At 32.8% G+C, this 19,395-nt stretch overlaps 2 protein-coding genes across 2 annotated transcripts in view; both read right to left on the bottom strand.

The window, feature by feature from the left end:
• Positions 1-11,700, bottom strand: part of LOC143463556 (E3 ubiquitin-protein ligase rnf213-alpha-like) — a 27,501-nt gene extending 15,801 nt beyond the window's left edge. The window contains exons 1-29 of the mRNA XM_076962077.1: positions 11,560-11,700; positions 11,275-11,422; positions 10,593-10,785; positions 9,341-9,397; positions 8,172-8,216; positions 7,954-8,023; positions 7,712-7,825; positions 7,266-7,386; positions 7,050-7,195; positions 6,646-6,914; positions 6,292-6,551; positions 5,932-6,144; positions 4,948-5,155; positions 4,612-4,700; positions 4,353-4,527; positions 4,100-4,219; positions 3,879-3,977; positions 3,540-3,659; positions 3,201-3,399; positions 2,932-3,116; positions 2,711-2,855; positions 2,417-2,607; positions 2,060-2,213; positions 1,659-1,942; positions 1,370-1,532; positions 1,029-1,246; positions 727-913; positions 406-595; positions 56-190 (exon numbers count right to left, since the gene is read on the bottom strand). Of these exons, the coding sequence (XP_076818192.1) occupies positions 56-190; positions 406-595; positions 727-913; positions 1,029-1,246; positions 1,370-1,532; positions 1,659-1,942; positions 2,060-2,213; positions 2,417-2,607; positions 2,711-2,855; positions 2,932-3,116; positions 3,201-3,399; positions 3,540-3,659; positions 3,879-3,977; positions 4,100-4,219; positions 4,353-4,527; positions 4,612-4,700; positions 4,948-5,155; positions 5,932-6,144; positions 6,292-6,551; positions 6,646-6,914; positions 7,050-7,195; positions 7,266-7,386; positions 7,712-7,825; positions 7,954-8,023; positions 8,172-8,216; positions 9,341-9,397; positions 10,593-10,785; positions 11,275-11,396 (4,472 nt within the window). The 5' untranslated portion in view covers positions 11,397-11,422; positions 11,560-11,700. The remainder of the gene's footprint in view (positions 1-55; positions 191-405; positions 596-726; positions 914-1,028; positions 1,247-1,369; positions 1,533-1,658; positions 1,943-2,059; positions 2,214-2,416; positions 2,608-2,710; positions 2,856-2,931; positions 3,117-3,200; positions 3,400-3,539; positions 3,660-3,878; positions 3,978-4,099; positions 4,220-4,352; positions 4,528-4,611; positions 4,701-4,947; positions 5,156-5,931; positions 6,145-6,291; positions 6,552-6,645; positions 6,915-7,049; positions 7,196-7,265; positions 7,387-7,711; positions 7,826-7,953; positions 8,024-8,171; positions 8,217-9,340; positions 9,398-10,592; positions 10,786-11,274; positions 11,423-11,559) is intronic.
• LOC143463557 (uncharacterized) lies at positions 11,624-13,127 on the bottom strand. The gene is made up of 4 exons (XM_076962079.1): positions 12,966-13,127; positions 12,458-12,571; positions 12,143-12,287; positions 11,624-12,044 (listed from the first exon to the last, which is right to left on the bottom strand). The coding sequence occupies exons 1-4, from the start codon at positions 13,081-13,083 to the stop codon at positions 11,747-11,749; spliced, it is 675 nt and encodes a 224-aa protein (XP_076818194.1). The 5' UTR covers positions 13,084-13,127; the 3' UTR covers positions 11,624-11,746.
• Between the last annotated feature and the right edge of the window lie 6,268 nt (positions 13,128-19,395).

Here is a 19,395-nt window from a genome sequence, read left to right on the forward strand (position 1 = left end):
ATTTATTTCAAATTTGCATTTAGTTTTTTAATGGCTAGCATTGAATCAAACGTACTGTGCATGTGCCTCCAGCAAAATAGTAGTGAGATTTTTCACTTCCCTTGTGAGATCCTCTCCGCTTGATATAACAGGGCTTTTGTCATCAAAATAGACTTCTACTGTAACACCACCTGCTTCAGAATTTTTGCTTCTAAAAAAAAAATTATATGGCAAAGGTAAAATTCCGGATTTGTCTTGTGTAAAATTTCACAATTGATAAAACAATCTGTGGTTTGAAGTAAGCAAACATGTTTAATCTTCATTGAATCAACCAATCAATTACTTAAAACCTGGTACATTTTATTGAATATCTTTGCTATTAGCGGGGAACTATACAAGTAAAATGCTATATGCTATTGTGTGTACCTAATAAATGCTTTCCAGTTGTTAAAAAGAAGACAGCCAGATTCCTTCAACAGGATGTAAGCCTTGGCTAAACTCTCCACATTTGACAGGAGTTCAGTGAACTTTGTGACATCATTTTTTCCTTTTTCAGCTTCACCAGCAATAAGCATTAAGCGAGACTGTAGGTCATGCAGTTCATTTAAGGTCATTTCTGTTGACATAAGAAAAGCATCTGATATACTTTTACATAAAATACCAAAATTAAAAAAAAAAAAACGAAACAAAATACAAAAGTTATGCTTGTTCATTGCTCTTACATCAGCATAATATATAACTTCTAACCTTTGTCTTTCCCATGCAGGAATAGTCTTATGCAATTTTTTAGAGAAGTTGTTTCTTCTGTTTCTCCACCAACTCTATAGATTCCGTGGGAATTAATTTCTTGGGCTCTAATTAAAGACGACTTTTCCACAGAACCATGGAAGTCTTTAACACCTTTTAGCCATTCCAAGTGTTTGTTAGTTTCCACCTGAGAAGATAAAAGCATTGAAATTGGAAATATACCAGTAGTTGTACACAAGAAAGTACGCTCTCATAATAGCAAATTTAAATGATATGCTTAAGGTGACATTATATGCAATTACCCAATTTTGAAGTATTCTTTCATCTCTTTTTACGTTTTCCCACACTTTTTCACATGCATTCAATAAATTGTTGAGATCAGATTTTGGAGATAGATCAAATATCAAAGGAGCAAACCCCATGACAGCGCTAAGGAAACATGACACCCTGTCGACCTCTATGGGGGTTTCCCCAGCAGATATCATTGCAAGATCACTCAAGACTTGAACTTCCCCGATGTCTATAAAAAAAGATATTTGTAGAACAAATTTATCTTGTGTATTATTTTGTGATTTGTACTTAACAATGTACTTGATAAACCGGACAAATTTTATCGTTCAGAATTACTGCATGTAAGGCTTACTTTTCATGTTTTCTTTCAGCCACTTGATAAGGCCACCGCATTTCGCAAATTCCAACAAAATATGTTGATCAGAGCTTGCTATATTTTCCATTACCTTTGTCTTTTCAATTATATCAGAAGTTATGGTGAAAAGACAGTTCATGTCAGACTTTGTAACTACCTCCTAAATAAAAACGATTACAGCACAAACAGTTTTAAAATCCTCATTGTCAACTAGCGTTAAAGAAACAAAAATTGAAAACTGTCACTTTTAGCTATTATAAGTTATCTGATTGCCATAACTACTTACCAATGGCATCTTCAAAACTTTAAAGTCACCCTCAAGTTTTAGCAGCTTCTGAATAAACCTTAAAGTCGCAGCAACTTCATAGTTTTTCCTTATTTTGAAGTAATTCACTATTTGTTCCGTTCTCGTTTCCAAGTGGTCCATGCCCAAATCATTCGGCTTATCAAGTTGTTTCCTTTGCAAATCATACAAAATCGTGAGCTCTGCATGAATCTCTTTGGCAGTTACGGTAGAATCCTTGGCAAATTGTTGAAAGATAACTTTTATTTTATGAAGCTGTATGATTCCTGGAAAATAGTTTTATACACACATTATGTTTTCATGCTAAAATCAAACTATTAATTTCAGTATAATTTCAACATATAGTCAGACAATATGTGACCATAAAATTAATCCATATGCACCTTTTTCAATAGGCTGCACAATTTCTAATATATCCTGCTTAACAGAGAGCCAGACTAGTTGTAGGATATCTGAAAGTGTCAATCGATTTCTTCCTTGAGCAGCAACAGTGACAGTTTTTCTCATTTTCTCCACAATAAGTCTACTTTGCATAGCCTGAAACACAAAAAAATAATTTATAACCTGATTATATAAGTATGAATGGAAAAAATGGGCTTTTTTCAGCTTCAAAAAATGATCACCCGTATAAACAAATGACATAAATTATGGTAAGGCTAGCAAGTTAAAATTACACCTTTCTGATGGTAGGCGAATAAAATTTGATAATGAACCGGTTACAAAAATGATGGTAGAAAAACCTTGATATCTTGAATTTCTGACAACAGTGCCTTGTCCTGGTCATCAAGATCAAAATAAACAACAAAACCTATATTTCTCTCAAACAGGTTAGGTTGATATGGTTGGCATGTCACAAGATGTTTAAGAGGCAAGGATGAAATATTTTGATCGAGTTTCCTGGTCAATGAGGACATGTCCACAATGATTTCATCTAAAAATTTGAAAACTTAAACCCTAATTAAAATTCCTAAAAGCTGAGCATACATTAACAATTCTTTTACAAAATTACAATAAAAGTGACTTTTCAAACTTACCAGATTGCAGTGAGAAAGCAAAGTGAACAAAACTTTCAAGAAAATTTTTTCTGTCCAAAAAACGGCTGAGTTCTTGCCTTCTTGTTTCCATCAGGTGATTCAAGTCTTGGTCACTCAAATGGTCGACAGATGATGAATCATTTGACTACACATTTTTACAATATAATAATATTTACAAGAAAATCAACTTCAAGTATGATGAAATATGTAGAAAAACTTACCAATACCATTGCATTATAACATTCCCAAAATCTTTTGTTGATAGTGTTTTCTGAAAGTTTGTTGAGAGTAGAGACTGTTATCTCACCACTCCTTAAATTATCCAAAAGTATAAATGTGCAAGCGTGCATGTCATCGATAATGTCTTTTTGCTTCGTTTCAAGGAAACTTTTTCGGTCCTTGTGACCTAATTCAAACATAAACTAATTGTTAGCAAACTAATTCTATGTCGGTTTCACAAATTTAAATACAACATTTTCAAACAACCCACATAAAATTTGCAAGAAATTTGAAAGAGGGCTCCAAGTTTGTAAAAACGAGAGAAATTTATCTTCATCACTTGAAGCCGCTGGTTGAGCAAGTAAATGTTTGTTCCATTGGTTAGTGAATATTTTTCTACAAAGCTTAAAAACTTGTGGCTGAAAAAATTTTCCAATTCGCGACATAAAATTAGAAATTGTGCCGAATTTCTGCAAATAAATTAGAAAAAAACATGTATAAATATTACTTGACACCCATGAATTGTTAAACATTAAGTACCCCAGGCAGTGTTAAACATGGCAAACATTAAAGCAAACCAAAAAGGCATACATAGATTCCTCATACGTACAAGATTTTCATTTATGTACTTCATCAGAACATCACTACACCAATCTTTTATGTGTTCACTAGGTTCCATAGATTCAAATTCATTGGCATAAAATTCCAGAAGGTTTTCATTCTTATATTTCTGGGCAAAAGATATAGAGAAAACTGAAAGAATTTTGATGTATTTAAAAATAAAAAAGCAGTTTTGTTGTAGAAACATATATAAATAGTCTGACACACAATGTAAGCAATACTTGTTCATAATAATTTTGTTTATTGTGTATGTTACCTACACAAAATCAGTTTTACCGGTATTTGTCAGATACTCATTCTTAATTTTGAAATTCACACACAAACATACTATGGGTACAACTTTTGCAACCGCTTCACGACACTGTGCTTGCCATTTTAACGAAAAGTTCTCATTAGACCAGTCTACATCACCCAATATATTCCAAAACTGTGCAGAAAAAATTATTACAGTAAATTAAGTTACCCACACTATCAAGTGTAGTTTAAGCAGAAAACTATTTGAATACTATATGCACCATAAAGTTTAATAGAAATAGCTGGTATACTTACTTGGATTTCTCTCTTGGTGAATTCATTATACACATGTGCATGAAACAAGGACTTAACACATGCAAGTGCGTGTTCATGAAATGCTGTTATTTCTGCAACTACATTTTTTTCATTGGTATTCTAAAACAGGCAAACATGTATAACTGTAAAACAACGGAAACCAAAAACAGCTAAAAACAAGGTTTGCAAAAGTACAATTTTCAAATAAAGCTCTTAAAAATGTTAAATTTAACTTGTTGCATTTTTTGGAAACCTGAGAAATTTGAAGAACTGCCTTTGAAATAGCAGTGATTAGATTAAAAGTCGATGAAAAACACCCAATAGATTGTGAGGTGTCATTTTCAGAATTCTTCTTCATGAGATTGAAAAGCTCTTTTGCATATTTTATCCATTCCAGAGCTCTCTTTTCATGAAAACTCTTTAAATTCCTTCAAAATATTCGACAAAGTCTTATTCTACTAACGCTAAGAAAACTTTTTCGTCACATTATGTACATGGTATCTAACCATTACCTTTCTTGATCATTTCCATCAATTCCTGCCTTTTGCATTTGGTCAATGAGGTAAGAACATAGTATAACTGTAGCAGTCTCACTGATGTTCTGCAAAAAATTGGAATTAACTACACAAGGCAAACATGTGCACAAAAGCTATGTCATGCCCCTTCATTTACTGAAACAAAGGCTTTTTCTTAAATGTTGGTTAGAGAGAAAATTTTTACTTTTTTTAAAAAATCCAAAACTTTATTTATGAAACAATAACAATAACATGAAGCCACTGATGAAAAAACAACAAACATCGATTGATAATTTCAAACACTAAAGGTGTATTATAATTATACGTACACACCTCAGTTGTGTGAATTTTATTTGCACTTCTCCATAAAAATATAATTTTGTTGAAGATTGTCTCAGGGGAAAAATCAGTCTCAAATCCAGAATTATTTTCCATTAAATCAACCATGGTGTCTAAATTTATCACTTCGGCATACATGTCAATTATCCATGGGAACCGTTTTGACAGAAGCGAAATTTTTCCAGCTATTTCCTTCAAACCACTGTTTTACAAAGTAAGATAAATGTTAAGAATACATACCAGATAATCTTTTTAATACAAGCAGATTGCTAATGATAGGGGAGTTATTATGTATACTTATTAATCATCAGTATCAGTATGTGATGTACCATACATTAACATAACAATTATGGTTAAATTAAACATGTTTGAGTATGTTTTGCTTAATATTGTACAATATAAGTTTAGTAGTTGACTATTTAAAAATGCTCTGTATCTGTGTACTATCTTTATAATGATAACATGTTTTCTTTCATTGTCCTTACCAAGACTGAAATTTCATTTAAGAACAATTTTACATGCAAGTCATTTGGATCCTTATTTCTTAAAGGGTCTAATGAGTTTGTAAAGCAAATATACAAAAACTAAATGCTGTTTAAAATGGTACAATTTGTGGTAAAATACCTCGCATTTTGCGCAAAAACTAACAAGTAGACAAGGCGATATTCAAAACCTAAAACTTTCAAAAGTAACTTCCAATCTACAAAATTGATACCAGTCATTGTCGAGATTACAAACAGAGGTAATTACAAACACATAAGATTCCACAAAAATTCCTTAGAACAGTAATGTTGAACCAACACAATTATTATTATTGAACCAAATTTTGATATCGAAAAAACATTAGATAATTAATAGAAAAAGTTGCAATAATAAGTTAATTTGTGTGTGTTGTCAATACCTGCTACGTTTGGTTACATAAACATTAGATTATTGCCAAGTTGCGCAAGCACATATTTAGATATATACTTTACGTACTTTACTGCATGAGATTTCCTCAAGTCAATCTTCAGTTCAGACCACCTAATCATATGGGGTAATGTTGGTTTTAATGAAGTAAAATTGGAGGCATTTTCAGTGACGGTTTGTATAAGTTTGTAAAGTGGCAAAAGTAGCAAGAAATGTGGAACTGAGGTTAATTCCTTCAACATATTTGTTATGACATTTCTGAATGAAACAGCACCAGTAAACCTAAATATACAGTAAACAAAGGAACCATGAATATTCTTTGCAATAAGCTTTTAAAAAACGAACAATAAAAATACTTTACAACACTCCCTGTACAAGTTTAAAGTAAGATTAAAGATGTATTACCCAGAATAAAATTCTTGGATTTACCTTTTCCTTGAATTCCAAATCTTAATAACATAATCCAAATAAAAAAGTAATTTTTGGCCATCTTCAGCTTGTAGGTCATGTAAGCTTAAACCGTAGCATAATGAAATTTTTAAAGAATTATCAATGGAAATATTCTTTTCTTCCATCACCAAGGCAACAGTAAATAAAGTCAAAATTAGCTTGGTGTGGGTCTCTGGATCTTCTTTTGTAGATGAGGCAATTTGTACATTTTGATCAATGTACTGGTGAACAATTGTATTCTGTTAAAAAACAACAACTAAATACTGTAGTTTTTATAACTAATAAACTTGGTTACAAAAACTTTAAAAACAAGAAAAGAATTCCTAAACCTACCTTTTCATCTCCTGCTATTAGCTTTTCACGGTAGTACTTATCATTCACAATTTCAAGTCCACGTGCAACGGCAATTAAGAAATTGTTGTATAACATTGCTAGATTTGTTAAATCTGTCTGCAAAGAATCACTCTCTGTTGTAATGATGCTTGAATAAGAAGGCAAAAGTTGGCATATGTGACTATGGTACAGCTGTGCATATCTTTCCGTGCTACAAGATTCCATGGTAACAACGTCAAAACAGATAACGAGTCCTGATTTCCGCTGTTCTGTGAATGCAAGTTCTAGCAAATTATATCAATTATTTTATTATTCATATTTCAACAGAATTCATATCTTGCCGGACAGATTTTTAACATTACTATTGAACACATTTAAGCAAATATGAAAAGCAAGTTTTTTACCATATTCCATTTCCAGCTGGCGATTATACTTCCCAGGAAAAGGAAATTGCTCCCAGAGTTTTTCATCTCCATTCTTAGTAACATACTTATATTGTTCTAACCTTGAGGCGAAGCTCATTTCCACAGAGATTTGGAATATATTGAACCTGTTAAATAAAAGAAGATAAAAGCTCTGTTTTACATTAGAGAAGAAAATACTTTTCCTGATTTCTGTACCTCTCATTGTAATACAATTCAAAAAAAGTATTTGTACTTTGACACCACACACAGAGAACATCGTCTTTTGACAAATATTTTCCATCAGCTAGCATGGCATGAAATTCCAGCATATATTTGCCTGTAAAAGGATTGTTCCAAATAGATGACCATATGATGTTATTAATATTACATGTCATACAATATACAGTCTGACTGGCTATATGTGAAGATAATAACCAAATTGTAGATTTAAAATAAATATAGTTTACTAGTACTAAGAGAAAAAAGCATATAACGAGACAACTGCAATTGGTACTGTGAATGCAATGATGACAGCTATGTTTAATATGAAAGTTTGTTGTATAATACACTTTTATTTTTATTCTTTTTACTTTGATTAACAACTCTACTTTTATTTGGAGACTGGAGTTGGCTTTTAGGAAACATTCAACATTCAAATGCACCTTTTGAAGTAAGTTTCTCATAAGCATCAGGTTCAAGAAGACTACTTTCATGGTGGACTTTTGACACTTTTCTTGTCTCAAGCTGCTTGGGCATTTGTGCAGGTGGCAACTTACCTAACCAACAAAAAGTCTGTTTCTACTAACTGGTGTAGCTTACTCATATTACAACACAAATCATGAAATGATTTAACCACAGATTTTACACAAATGCAAGTGGAGAGTGGTCAGGTGCAATCATTTACCTTTTGCAACTGCTGCATAGGTTGTATGGTTTTTACTATCTATTTCCAAGTCATCCTTCTCAGTATGTAGCTGTAAGTATATGAACTTAAAAAATATAATTGCTTTAAGTAGGACAACAATCGTAGTAATAGAACAATCCACCATCAGATGTACAAAGAGAAAACTAAACAACGTAATTAAGTTTTCGTAAGGCAAGAAAGTAAAAAAGTCATTTCACCTCTTGCATACTATTTCTCTTGGCTTCTGTTGTTTCATTGTCCACCTATGCACAAACAAAAATATGTCATACAGTGCCATTTACTCAATATATTAAAACTCGTTATTTAGCCTCTTGCCCAGAAAAGTTTGTTTGCATATACCAGCACCTCTAATAGTGTTGGAAATTGGGAAAAACTATTCCACTGGATATTATGTGTCATTAAATAATCATAGCACACAAAGAACTGATCCACTCCTATTTTTGAACAACTACATCTTCATACTCTTTTCAAAGCACAATTTTTCTTTACATTCTCGTGTTTGAAGTTTTTAGTCCTGAAAATGTTTGTGTAATATTACAATTACTGCAATTATTGCCATACAACTAAGTCTTCAACTTAAATGATGATTTGGTTTGATTTGCATGATTTTCATCATTACACCATCAGTTTAGTTATACTTTCAGCAGGAGATCATCGTCGAAATGTATGCAAATATGTTAAGCAGAACTATGCAACAACTTGATGTTTTTAAGGGAGGTCAAAAGAGCAAACCCATACATAATAGGCTTCAAGTTTCACGGGTATTACAATAAATTAATGACCGTGAGCATCTTCTAAAACACAGGCATAACTACAGTCAGGTCTATCGATATTGATATGAAATCTCACAACTTTTATAAACAAAGATAATAAGCAATCGCAGTTGGAAATAGGATCTACATTGCAACAACAAATGCAATTAGTTTTCAAAAAAACGTCAGTCTTAATTTGCTAAAAATAGTACAAGCCTCAAAACACACAGGTTTTTATTGAGGAGCGGAAGCACGAGTTGTGCTCTTTTTTTAATTGAAAAGCGGGAGTGTGGAACACCTTTTTTTTAAAAGAGTGGAAGCCCAGCTTTGACAATAGGCGAAATGGAATGCCTTTACAAACAATTTGACTTATTCCGTTGAAAACATAGTGTTAAATGTAAGTGAATTTCAGTATGTTAGATGTCAATATAGACAAACTTATATAAAAGTAAATCATGGAAATTTTCTCTAAAACAAAGATATTGCAACAATATATGCTAATTGAATAAATAAACAAGGTCAATGTAGGGGAATTCTTGAAATTATGAAATTGATAACACTTAAAGTGTTATTAACACATCAAATCTAACAACGGAGTGAAGTCGGCAATTTACCTCTCCACTTTTGCTTTCTTGTTGTGTTTGTTCCGAGCCAAGGTCATCAACTTCAATCTAAAAATAGATATGGTGAGTTGTCAAAAACTAATATAGTTATTGAAAGTAAAATTTTCGTAAAAAAACATCTTAATTAAAATTACAAATTATTTTTAAATAAATTACAACAATAATAGCGGAACAAATTCAATGGTTACGAAATGTGCATAAATTATACTTTTCTCAGCATTCGTTGAAAATACTATCATAGAAAAATACATAAACATTTTTATACTTACATTATATACATACTTTTAGACAAGATGCATATCTGTTTTTTTGTAATGTGGATTGTAAAGTAGAATATTTTATATAGGCTAGGAAGGATATAATTTGAATGATATTTTATTTTTGGTTAATTCAATTTCTAGTTTTCTGTGTACAATTTGAAAACAATAATAACATATGTTACTTATAAGGGAAGAACAATTAAGCAAAGTTTAATTTTCGGATCAAACTGACAATTGTTGTTTAAGTGGAACAAATAAATTTGGTTTCTGTTGGAGAATCCATATCAGAGTTGCAACGCATGTGTGTAACTCAAATATGCAGTTAGGTTTTGAAGAAGTGATTTATGAAAAACTTTTAATCAAATATTATAATTGTACTGTAGTAGCTTTTAGGTCTACAGATAGTTCATGGGAATTCTCATTCTTGATTTAGAAAAGTAGCACTGCTACCAAAACTGTTTTAAAAAAAGTAGCCACTGCCAAATTCTACTAGTTATTACTATCTTCTCTCAGTGGATCACACGTTTACCTGATTATCACACCTTGTTGATTACATACTGAGCTTTGAGCATTACTACTTCATACTCTGAGAAAGTACCAATGGAAGATCCGAAACATTACGTATTAAATAAAATATGAAGCTCTCTGCACTTGTTCTTAATGTTGCAACAATTTGGTATAAAAACGCAACTTCAACTGTCCCCAACTTCATAATATTTGCAACATGCCAAATTTCATGACAAAATCATACTTTTTGACAACTTAAACTTATATTAATCAGTAAATTAAACGGCTATTCTGAAAAATAAATATATTTTGGGGAATCATGGGAAACCGATTCTCAGTATCATTTATATCAAAATTCAATAACCTTCACAAAGAAATAAAACATCTACGTTTTTAAAATATCAATTTTAGGTTGAATGTTACTTTAACATAACTTAATATGTAGATTTAAATTATTACTGAAGCCATTTGCGTACCCTTGGTTGCTTAGATGTTGGAGGTGATTTATCTGACACATATTCACGTTTTATAGCTTGTTGTTTGACAGCAGGTTGATCTTGGTTCTTAACAGCAGCTAAAAGAGCTTGAAGAAGTTGCTTCCTTTCATCTTCCTTTAATGATAATGATTTATGCACACAACAAAGAAGCCAGTCAGGCTGACTGAAATGTCTAAAGAATATAAATGAATGGATTTAAAAGGATTTCAACATTATTACAGACACAAATACCAGTTGTACATGAAATTAAAATTCAGTTAAAAATTTCTTTGTTGAATTGTGTAATAAACTGTACTGTATTGCATGCAACTCAATTATTTTAACTGATTTCAATAACAAAAGGTGCTCAGCTGGTGGATTAATTCTTTATGAATTACAAATTACTTTGGGCAGATTACAAAAAAGAGAATAAGAAATATTTTTTGAACCTTTTGTTATTGAAATTATGCCTATTGGAAAACACAGTATTCTAACTAATTATTTATTTAATGCACATGTTTTTTTAGTGCATATTTTATGAACAACAACTACAAACAACATTGAGTTTATAGCTCATTTAAACGACACTTATGTCTCATACAACTCTATTAATATACATGCATACATCTGAATAAAAACAATTGCATACTATATATACACCCTAGGCTCCACAACTACTCACATATCATCTGATAATTTTCGATCAACAAAAATGTGGTTGACCAACTGACATTTATCTTTTAAAGAATTCCAGTTGTTGACAAACCAAGTCAGGAGATGAGTTGGTGATTGGAAAAAAGCCATAACAATCTTATGAATCGATGAAGGTTCTATAACAAACAAACATACATCGAAAAAGACAATCACTGTCAGTTAAGTCGTATTTACCATAAAACATGTTTCAGCAGACTCCAGAGATTAAGAATAAAAAATAATCAAAAAAATTATGACATGTGTTAAATCATACCAATTTTAGCAATAGAATTCAAAAACGATTCAGTCCATTTTTCCTTTGCATTATATTTCAAATAGCCAACCAATTTAGTAATATCATCAGATTGTTTGAATTTTTTGAACTGACCTATGTAAAATTGTATAGTTGAAAAACAAATGGCTAGTTTAACACAATAAAGTGAAGCATATATACAAAAAAATTAAATGCCTTTGGATATTTGTTGGTCATTTTTCAAGCACTCAGCTACTTGATAAACTTCACTGTAGCACAAAGTATCTGTTAACATTGGAATGAGTGGAGTGAGTTTCTGTTCAATTTCTTTGGCACATTGACATGGCTGAGTATTTTGCATTTTTTGAGAGTTTGGGGAAGTTTTGACTGTTACATTGTCTGTTTTTCTTATTTCATCTTGCATTGCTTTTATCAAGGTCTCAGAATCCACCTCGACTGCAGCAATATAATAGGCAACTTCAACAAGCCACATTTCTCCATGTACCCTGCAAGATACCGTAAAATCCAATATAAAATCTGATAGTTTTAAACACTTATGCAATGTAACATGACAAACATGTATTTCTTAAAAAATAAAACCGACTTCTTCGTGATGAAAGGTTCCACTATTTTTCTTATTTTTGCTTCCTTTGTAAGCAACACATCCCATGATTTAAGGAGCCACAACAATTGTGGATTTGATGCATCTTCAAACAATCGTTCTATCAGTTCGGACAGCTGACTTTTTTCTGCATATTAAAAACAGTTTTCTGAATTAGCAAAAAAAATAATTAAGGTTTTTACTTGACAACACATGACAAATAATACAAACTCTGAAAACAGAAAACTATAACGCATAAATAGTATCAAATACATATCTTATTATTCATAATTATATAGCTTGAGAGATATGCAATACCAATTTGAATTGGAAGAACAAATCTCAATCCATCCTTTCGTGTTTGCTTCAATGCTTTGACAAATAAATATACTTTCTCAGCTCCATGGCAGCTTTTGACTGATTCCAAATTTTCTGCATCAAAATTTTGAGTAATATTTTAGTAGACAATATTATTTCAAGAGATAGCCAGCTACGATTCAAGCTTAGTTTTAATATTTGAAAACTTTAACAAGGTTAGTTTTGTTCTTTACAAAGGTTAACTTTTAAGGTTTAATGTAAAATCGGCAGCTATATAATAAATGTGATCAGTTACATGATTTAGTTCTTACAAACCGGTTACTATAACAACTAAACCAGTGGTTGCAAATTTACATAAAGCAGATTCTCTATTGTTTTATTGCTGTTAAAAGAGCTCAAATGAGGCAATTGCTATGAATACTATCAATGATCAGTACGCCTATCAAAAGTCAGAATTGAATAGAGCTAAATACATATATATGTAAATGTAATAGCAAGTAATAAATACCTGATGAAATGTATTTATTTTTATACAGCTTCTCAGCCAAGTCATTAAGTTCCTCATCCGCTAGTGTACAAGCAAACACAGGGATGAGTAAGTCAAGAATTTCACTTTTTACACTCATTTGTATTGACACTTTTAAGGCATTTTACTAAATGATACACAACAATATCTAAAAAAACATTGTTCATAAAAATGTAATAAGTATGTACTAAGTAAATTGTTTTATACGTCCACTGTCATGGGTGCAATCATTGTGATATCATCATCCGCATTATTACTTAAATTGTCCTAGTTATGGTTTGATAGGCTTATGTTGTGTCCCATTTGTTGCTACAACTGCAATTGGGACAGCACCACAAACAAGAAGTTACTTCCAAGGGGCCATCATAAACTTACTGTTCCTTGCAACCTCAGAAGTGTGAATCAACCACACCTACAGTGGTTGTAGCTAGCCAGCAACAAGCGAAAACCATCTCCACTACAGTTATCTATTATAAACCAACAATCTAAAGAAAGATATTTCTCAATCTGGCAATATAAAAAATTATCAATTTATGCAGTAATCGTCCATAAAACTGGCAATTATCTACAACTTAAGTGACTGTGTTTAAAAAAGAGGTAAGTGAATGTGTATCTTAACTTTTTTTAATCATTTATATAAAAAAAAACGGAGGATTCCCTTTTCAGCATTTATATAAAGAGCAAAGCTTTCTAAAACATTCTCCACTGCTATGCATTGCTACCTTTTTCTCAGCAGCACCTAGGTCCTAGATATTACCTGCTTTTTGAAGTACAAGAATCGATGCAGACAAGCTAAACAAAAAAATTAACTCTGTCCTGTCAAAACATGAGTCAACCAGTTAATAAAATTTATGATGCTATAAATTAATCAAACAATTTATCAATTCTCAATGCTCGCATTACCAAAATCTTGTATTATTATGAAAGTTTTATTTGCTCACTATGTGCACTGGCAACTTTACTAGCTTATACTGCTATACACTTTTTACACTTGGAGATAAATGGCCAAAAACAAACTTAACTTCCCATGAAATTACAATGCACATGTTAATGATCTCATACGAAAAACATCAGCTATTGACAATGCTTTGTACGTAATATTGATTTAGATCTTTGGGACAAAATCTGTCTACTGCATTTCTAATGTCATTTACAAAGCATGGATTTTTGTGATATAACTAACTAAAATAGAATACAAAATTCTGACATCGCACAGTGTGGGTAGTTGTTGCCGTTACATATAAGAAGCAAAAGTATGCCATACAACAACAAATAAAAAAGGGTTAAAAGTAAGAATAAGGGTAAATAAGTGTCTCTTTCACTGGCCGTCAGTTATGCAGGTAGGAAAATGCTAATTAAATATAGAGCTGCCAGTTACTGAAACTAGAAGAAGTAGGTTGGGCAGAGTCAGATACCGAAACTACTTGCCAATATTACAGATTAAATCGACCGATAAACAGCAGTTGGTTACCAAATTCATAAATGCAATTCGTCTACAAATTTGAAACATAGCAGTTTTTAACATGAAATAACATACTACATTACTTGAAAAAATTACCACCAAATATAAAATAATTTAGTGTTTAATAATAAAATAATCAGTGAAATAAAAACGATGTACAAACTACTTAACTTAATTAAAATTCCCTTAGGATTCTAACTGCTAAGGTTCAAGCCAGTATCCAATGACAGTAACCACAGAACCACTTCATCTTAATAGAAAAGCAAGGGAGTGCACTCTGACTTATACTCAAGGGCAACCAACAACATGAAAACTTTTTTACCCTCAAATGCTCAAAATTACTCATAATTCATTCTGTCAATCTGTCTTGCTCACCGTCCTTGACAAGCGACATGGTCTAATGTTGTTGAAATGATTGTTTTTACTGGTTTACATTCAAAAATACTAATACTTGGTGCGGTATAGCAGTATAGCCTATATTCATTTTGCTTTCTTTTTTTGCTGCTTAAGCCTATCATAGAAATATGGTATTCTAAGTCGCATTATTTGGTAAGAGCATAATGCAATAGTTTTTGTAAATCAGAAAAAGCAAGTTTGTATCGCAAGTCAGTTTTTTTTCAATGACGTTTTTTAAGCATTATTTAATATCTGCGTAGCCAAATGTCCAGAGAGACCACAGTAAGCTTCAAGCCTCCATGCTAATTTATTTTTCGCTATTGACTGCCGGGAGTGCAAGATTGGTGCTAACCTTGTTATAGCAAAACTAACATAACTGCAACTAAAATTTTTGTATAAGTTGCTGGACAAAACAAAAAAAAGAAGCATTAAGTGCTAACACTTGCCACAGCTAATGTATCATACGCCTGAACACTATGAAAGCGGAAGCTTTTGCCAAGATTGCCAAAACAACAAGCGTCATAGTTGGGTAAACAAGAAAACAGGAAACGAATTTTGCCAAAGGGGGTTTCCCTAACTAAATACGAACAGTTTAGATTACCCAGTACTGGTCATTTTATTTAATGATGATTTTATAAACAGCTTGAATAATGTCTGAGGATACGTAAACAAAGTTATCAGTTTTTTACATCGCTGTATTTATATCAGTGCTGAAATTTTAAGCTATTTTCGTTTTCATTGGAATCAGCACAACGGTATGCTTGAAAGGAAAGTAGCCTACCTTTATAATAGACCCTTTCCTAGTTGCGACCGTCATCTATCAAATTTTCTTGAATAGAAGCGCCGGCTACTATTTTTTATTTTTGATCGTTTTGCGCGGCTTCTATTCTATTTTTTAATCAGATCAACAGACGATTAGACTCTTTCACTCTGCTGCTAATCCTGTTTAATCAGCGGTTGCTAACTGTAAGAGACCGCTGACACTTCGAGTCTATTGTTGAAAGAAAGTTATCACATTTCCAATTCGGTAGCCTACACTGCGGGCATTCAACTTTGTCTAAATGACGAATTCAATAGACTAATTTTATTTTCAATGATTTTGTACAGCGTTCAATCAAGAAAATACTGTATATTTAACAATTTACTTTGCAAGCGTTCTGGGCATTGCTTTACAAAGATTTCGCTCGGATGGGTAGCTTATGAATATCTTAACACAGTAAACAAAAAATATCGAAAAAAGATTGCCTAATTTTTATTTTACAATGCTTTGAATCCTAGCATTGGTTTTGTTTGACATGAAGTCACGTTACGTGGTCAGCGTAGAACGTGACTTGAAATGCATAAAAGTTTGCGTGGTATGTTAAATCTTTACAATCAGATACCTAAAACGCTTGCATTACATTTAAAAAAGAATAAAATTGGGTCGGCAATTTCCATTGTTAGGTATAGGCGATCGAAAAAAATATTGCCACCAAAACAGTAATTCGGAAAGGGTCTATACTCCACTGCTGCTCTTTTTCAATTCCCTCGTTTAGTGAAATTAACAAAGAGAAAACTGTATCGTGGCAACCAAATTTTAATTGCTTATCAACCTACACTGACTACGCAGATTCTGACAATATGTACTGTAGTCACTAGTAAATTTAAAAAAGATGCTTTCAATATCATTGCAATACAAGGTTGATCGATAGTGAAAACGCATGTCAAGTTTTGGGATGAAAAGCTAGAGAAAAAAGCTGTTGTCACCCGTTGTGTCGCGATATGCCACAGAGCAACTGATAGGCCTGTTGGCCATTAATTACTTTTCTATTGTATTGTATTGTATTGTTTATTTTTCGTGGTTGTCTGTGGGAGAATGATAAGAAAAAAGGTAATCATTATAACGCAATAAAATGATAATTCCGAACAATGAGCGGAAAAGAGCAGGCCCAAAAGCTTAACGTGCGACAATAATGTACGCAAATGATAAAAATGAATAATGGTTAGCAAGGCCTCTAAATCCAACATGCAATGAAAAAGTTGTAAAACATTGCAACAATAAAACAATGGTAACAAAGATAAATATATGTAACCAGTTATTTAAATATGTAAAATGAGGCAGACTCCAAATAAGGCCCACCTAACACTTTTTTGAAAATAACTCAAAAACTACAAATGAGAATAGACTGAAAAATCGTATTTTATTAGTGAGGGTATATGACTACAACATATTAAAACCACAAAACCTGACAAACCCCCAAACAATTTTTATAAAGAAATTAAAAATTCCAAAAAATGGGCCTTATTAGGAGCTCCAAATAAGGCCCACCAATTTTGTGAGTATTTTGATTCAAAACATAGCTGAAAAATCGTATTAAGCAAATAAAACAAGACAGCAACCACCAATTTGTGTCAGACAACGATCAACAAACGTGGGTTGAAAACTTAAAGGAATGTAACCCATTAGCATAGGTGCAGCAGGCGGGCGGTCACCGGCCCCCCATAACCGTCATTAAATAGGCAATTTTTGGACAGTTCAAACTGCACTGCCGTTTAACCTGCACGGGATTCTTCACAGGCACAGCGCAACACAATAATAATTACACACCGTCTTAGCAATCGCACTGAAATTAGCGATATCCAAATGTCAAATGATTTGACATTAGGCCTACCGTACGTCTTGACTGCGAACAGTAGGCCTCGCCGTTGAGCCACCTGGTTTTGTAAACCTGGTAACAGCGTAGTTCTGGGGCCTAACTGATCTGCATAAGTTATGCGTCACTTCCATGTAAGAAAAATAGTACTAGATACTAGACCTGAAAAGTTCGGGCGCTCGCTGGGGGCTGTGAGCAGAAGCCTTACTAGTGAGCTATAGTGTAGTGGTAGGGGAAGACGAGGCAAAGAGGGACGCAAGGCATAGCGGACAGGTTTCTCACGTTTTTATGTTTGTGCTTGCTGTGCAAAATTAGGGGCGCGAAGGTTTCTGAACGCACAGTAATGAAATAAAAAGTGTTTGGCAATCAACGATCATCATTTTTATTGATGAGCAAGGATGGCTTTTAGGGTCAATGTAAAGGGGCCACGAACCATTAAAGGATGAAAACTGCTGAGTTAGGAAAATGAGTATGCAAAACATCAGTTTAAGCTATTTAAGACTTAATTGAAGTTAGATTTCGATTAGAAGGAATATTTGGGTAAGGTTTAAGTTACCATGTTATAATACTGATGGTGGCTGAACTGCGTTAACCTGTGCAAATAGTAAAATAAAAAAACAATATAGGCTACAAGTTGACACTCTGAAGTTAACTTTAATTTTAGTTTTTCTACACGAGCTTTCGCAAACATAAGCTTGCTTTTTCTTCTTCTTTTTGCTTGTACTGAGAGATGAACAAAATGTTATAATATTAAGGTTAGGTTAACAAGAAACCATGAAATATAGCTTTGAATATACGTTTTTTCCGGTGAAAAAGTTACAGCAACATTGTGAAGAAAGTTACAGCAATATCGTTGGTTACAACCTAGGCCTAATACATAGACAATGAAAAAATTTCTGCCACCCAAAACAAGATTTCCGCCGTAACTCGGAAAGGGTCTATTGTTTATTACAACCATCATTACACGGTTTACTACAGCTCCGGTAATTGGTTCAAAAGCGGTTATAGTCTGTGCGCCAGTGGCACATAACAATTTGAGCCACAGCTACTGTGGCTGAAATGTACCACCGATGTGCCTCAGATGAGCCACAGGTGTGTTGCAGATGCGTCACGTGTGTGTCGTAGCCCAACTAAAAGCCAAACTTTTGTCTCAAATGAGCCACGTTCGTGGATCAGATGTGCCATATTCGTGTCGCGTCAGAATCGTGGCTGAGAGACTTATAGCCTTGTCTCAATTTGCTGATGTTGACGTTATTTTTATGACTTAAACGATGTATGCTTTTAAATTGAATAGGCTAATAGCCCAATGAATTAATTAACGGGGGCATCTATAATTCTAAAAGTTTCTTAATAGGCCTACTCTCTTCTACTCTATTCTACTGGTTATTACTGATAGAATTCTGTGTGACCAGAACAAAAATTTTCAACATCGGTTTCCATGATTTTACATATAGGCTACAGTTAGACACAAGATCTGCAACGCAAATTTACAACATTCGAATGTGATCTGTTTTCAAAAATGTCTCGGAGTGAAAAGATCTTAGAGTTGTTAAAAACAGCCTCAGCGGCAATACAAGCTCCTTTCGTTATAGAAAACCGAAGTTACAAGTGTAGATAAGAGTTAAGTAGGCCTATAGCCCAATCAGAATTATTTTTCTGTGCAAGGCCAGTCAAATACTCTTTCCATTTAACGCGTAGCCTATAGCAACCGAAGGCGCAATACGCTATCCCATCAAAACACTACCATTAACATTGTTTTTCATAATCAGCATTTAACTTTCTTCTTCTTCTCACCGCCTAACACGCAACATGACGAAGCATACACACTGAATTTAGCTAACATTTAAAGGTGAAGGTCTTGAGCTGCACATGTTTAAGCTACACTTGCTTGAGAAAATCTTGCATCATCTGACTATTTGCA

This window comes from Clavelina lepadiformis, chromosome 6 (assembly GCF_947623445.1).
Source record: "Clavelina lepadiformis chromosome 6, kaClaLepa1.1, whole genome shotgun sequence".
NCBI lineage: Eukaryota > Metazoa > Chordata > Ascidiacea > Aplousobranchia > Clavelinidae > Clavelina > Clavelina lepadiformis.

What these genes read in the sequence shown, in the direction of transcription:
- LOC143463557 (XM_076962079.1), bottom strand. Translation starts at nt 13,083, where the DNA reads ATGAGTGTAAAAAGTGAAATTCTTGACTTACTCATCCCTGTGTTTGCT. An exon ending in AAATAAATACATTTCATCAG is followed by an intron (nt 12,572 to 12,965) that starts GTATTTATTACT and finishes ATTTTGATGCAG; the next exon opens with AAAATTTGGAATCAGTCAAA. An exon ending in TGTTCTTCCAATTCAAATTG is followed by an intron (nt 12,288 to 12,457) that starts GTATTGCATATC and finishes TTTAATATGCAG; the next exon opens with AAAAAAGTCAGCTGTCCGAA.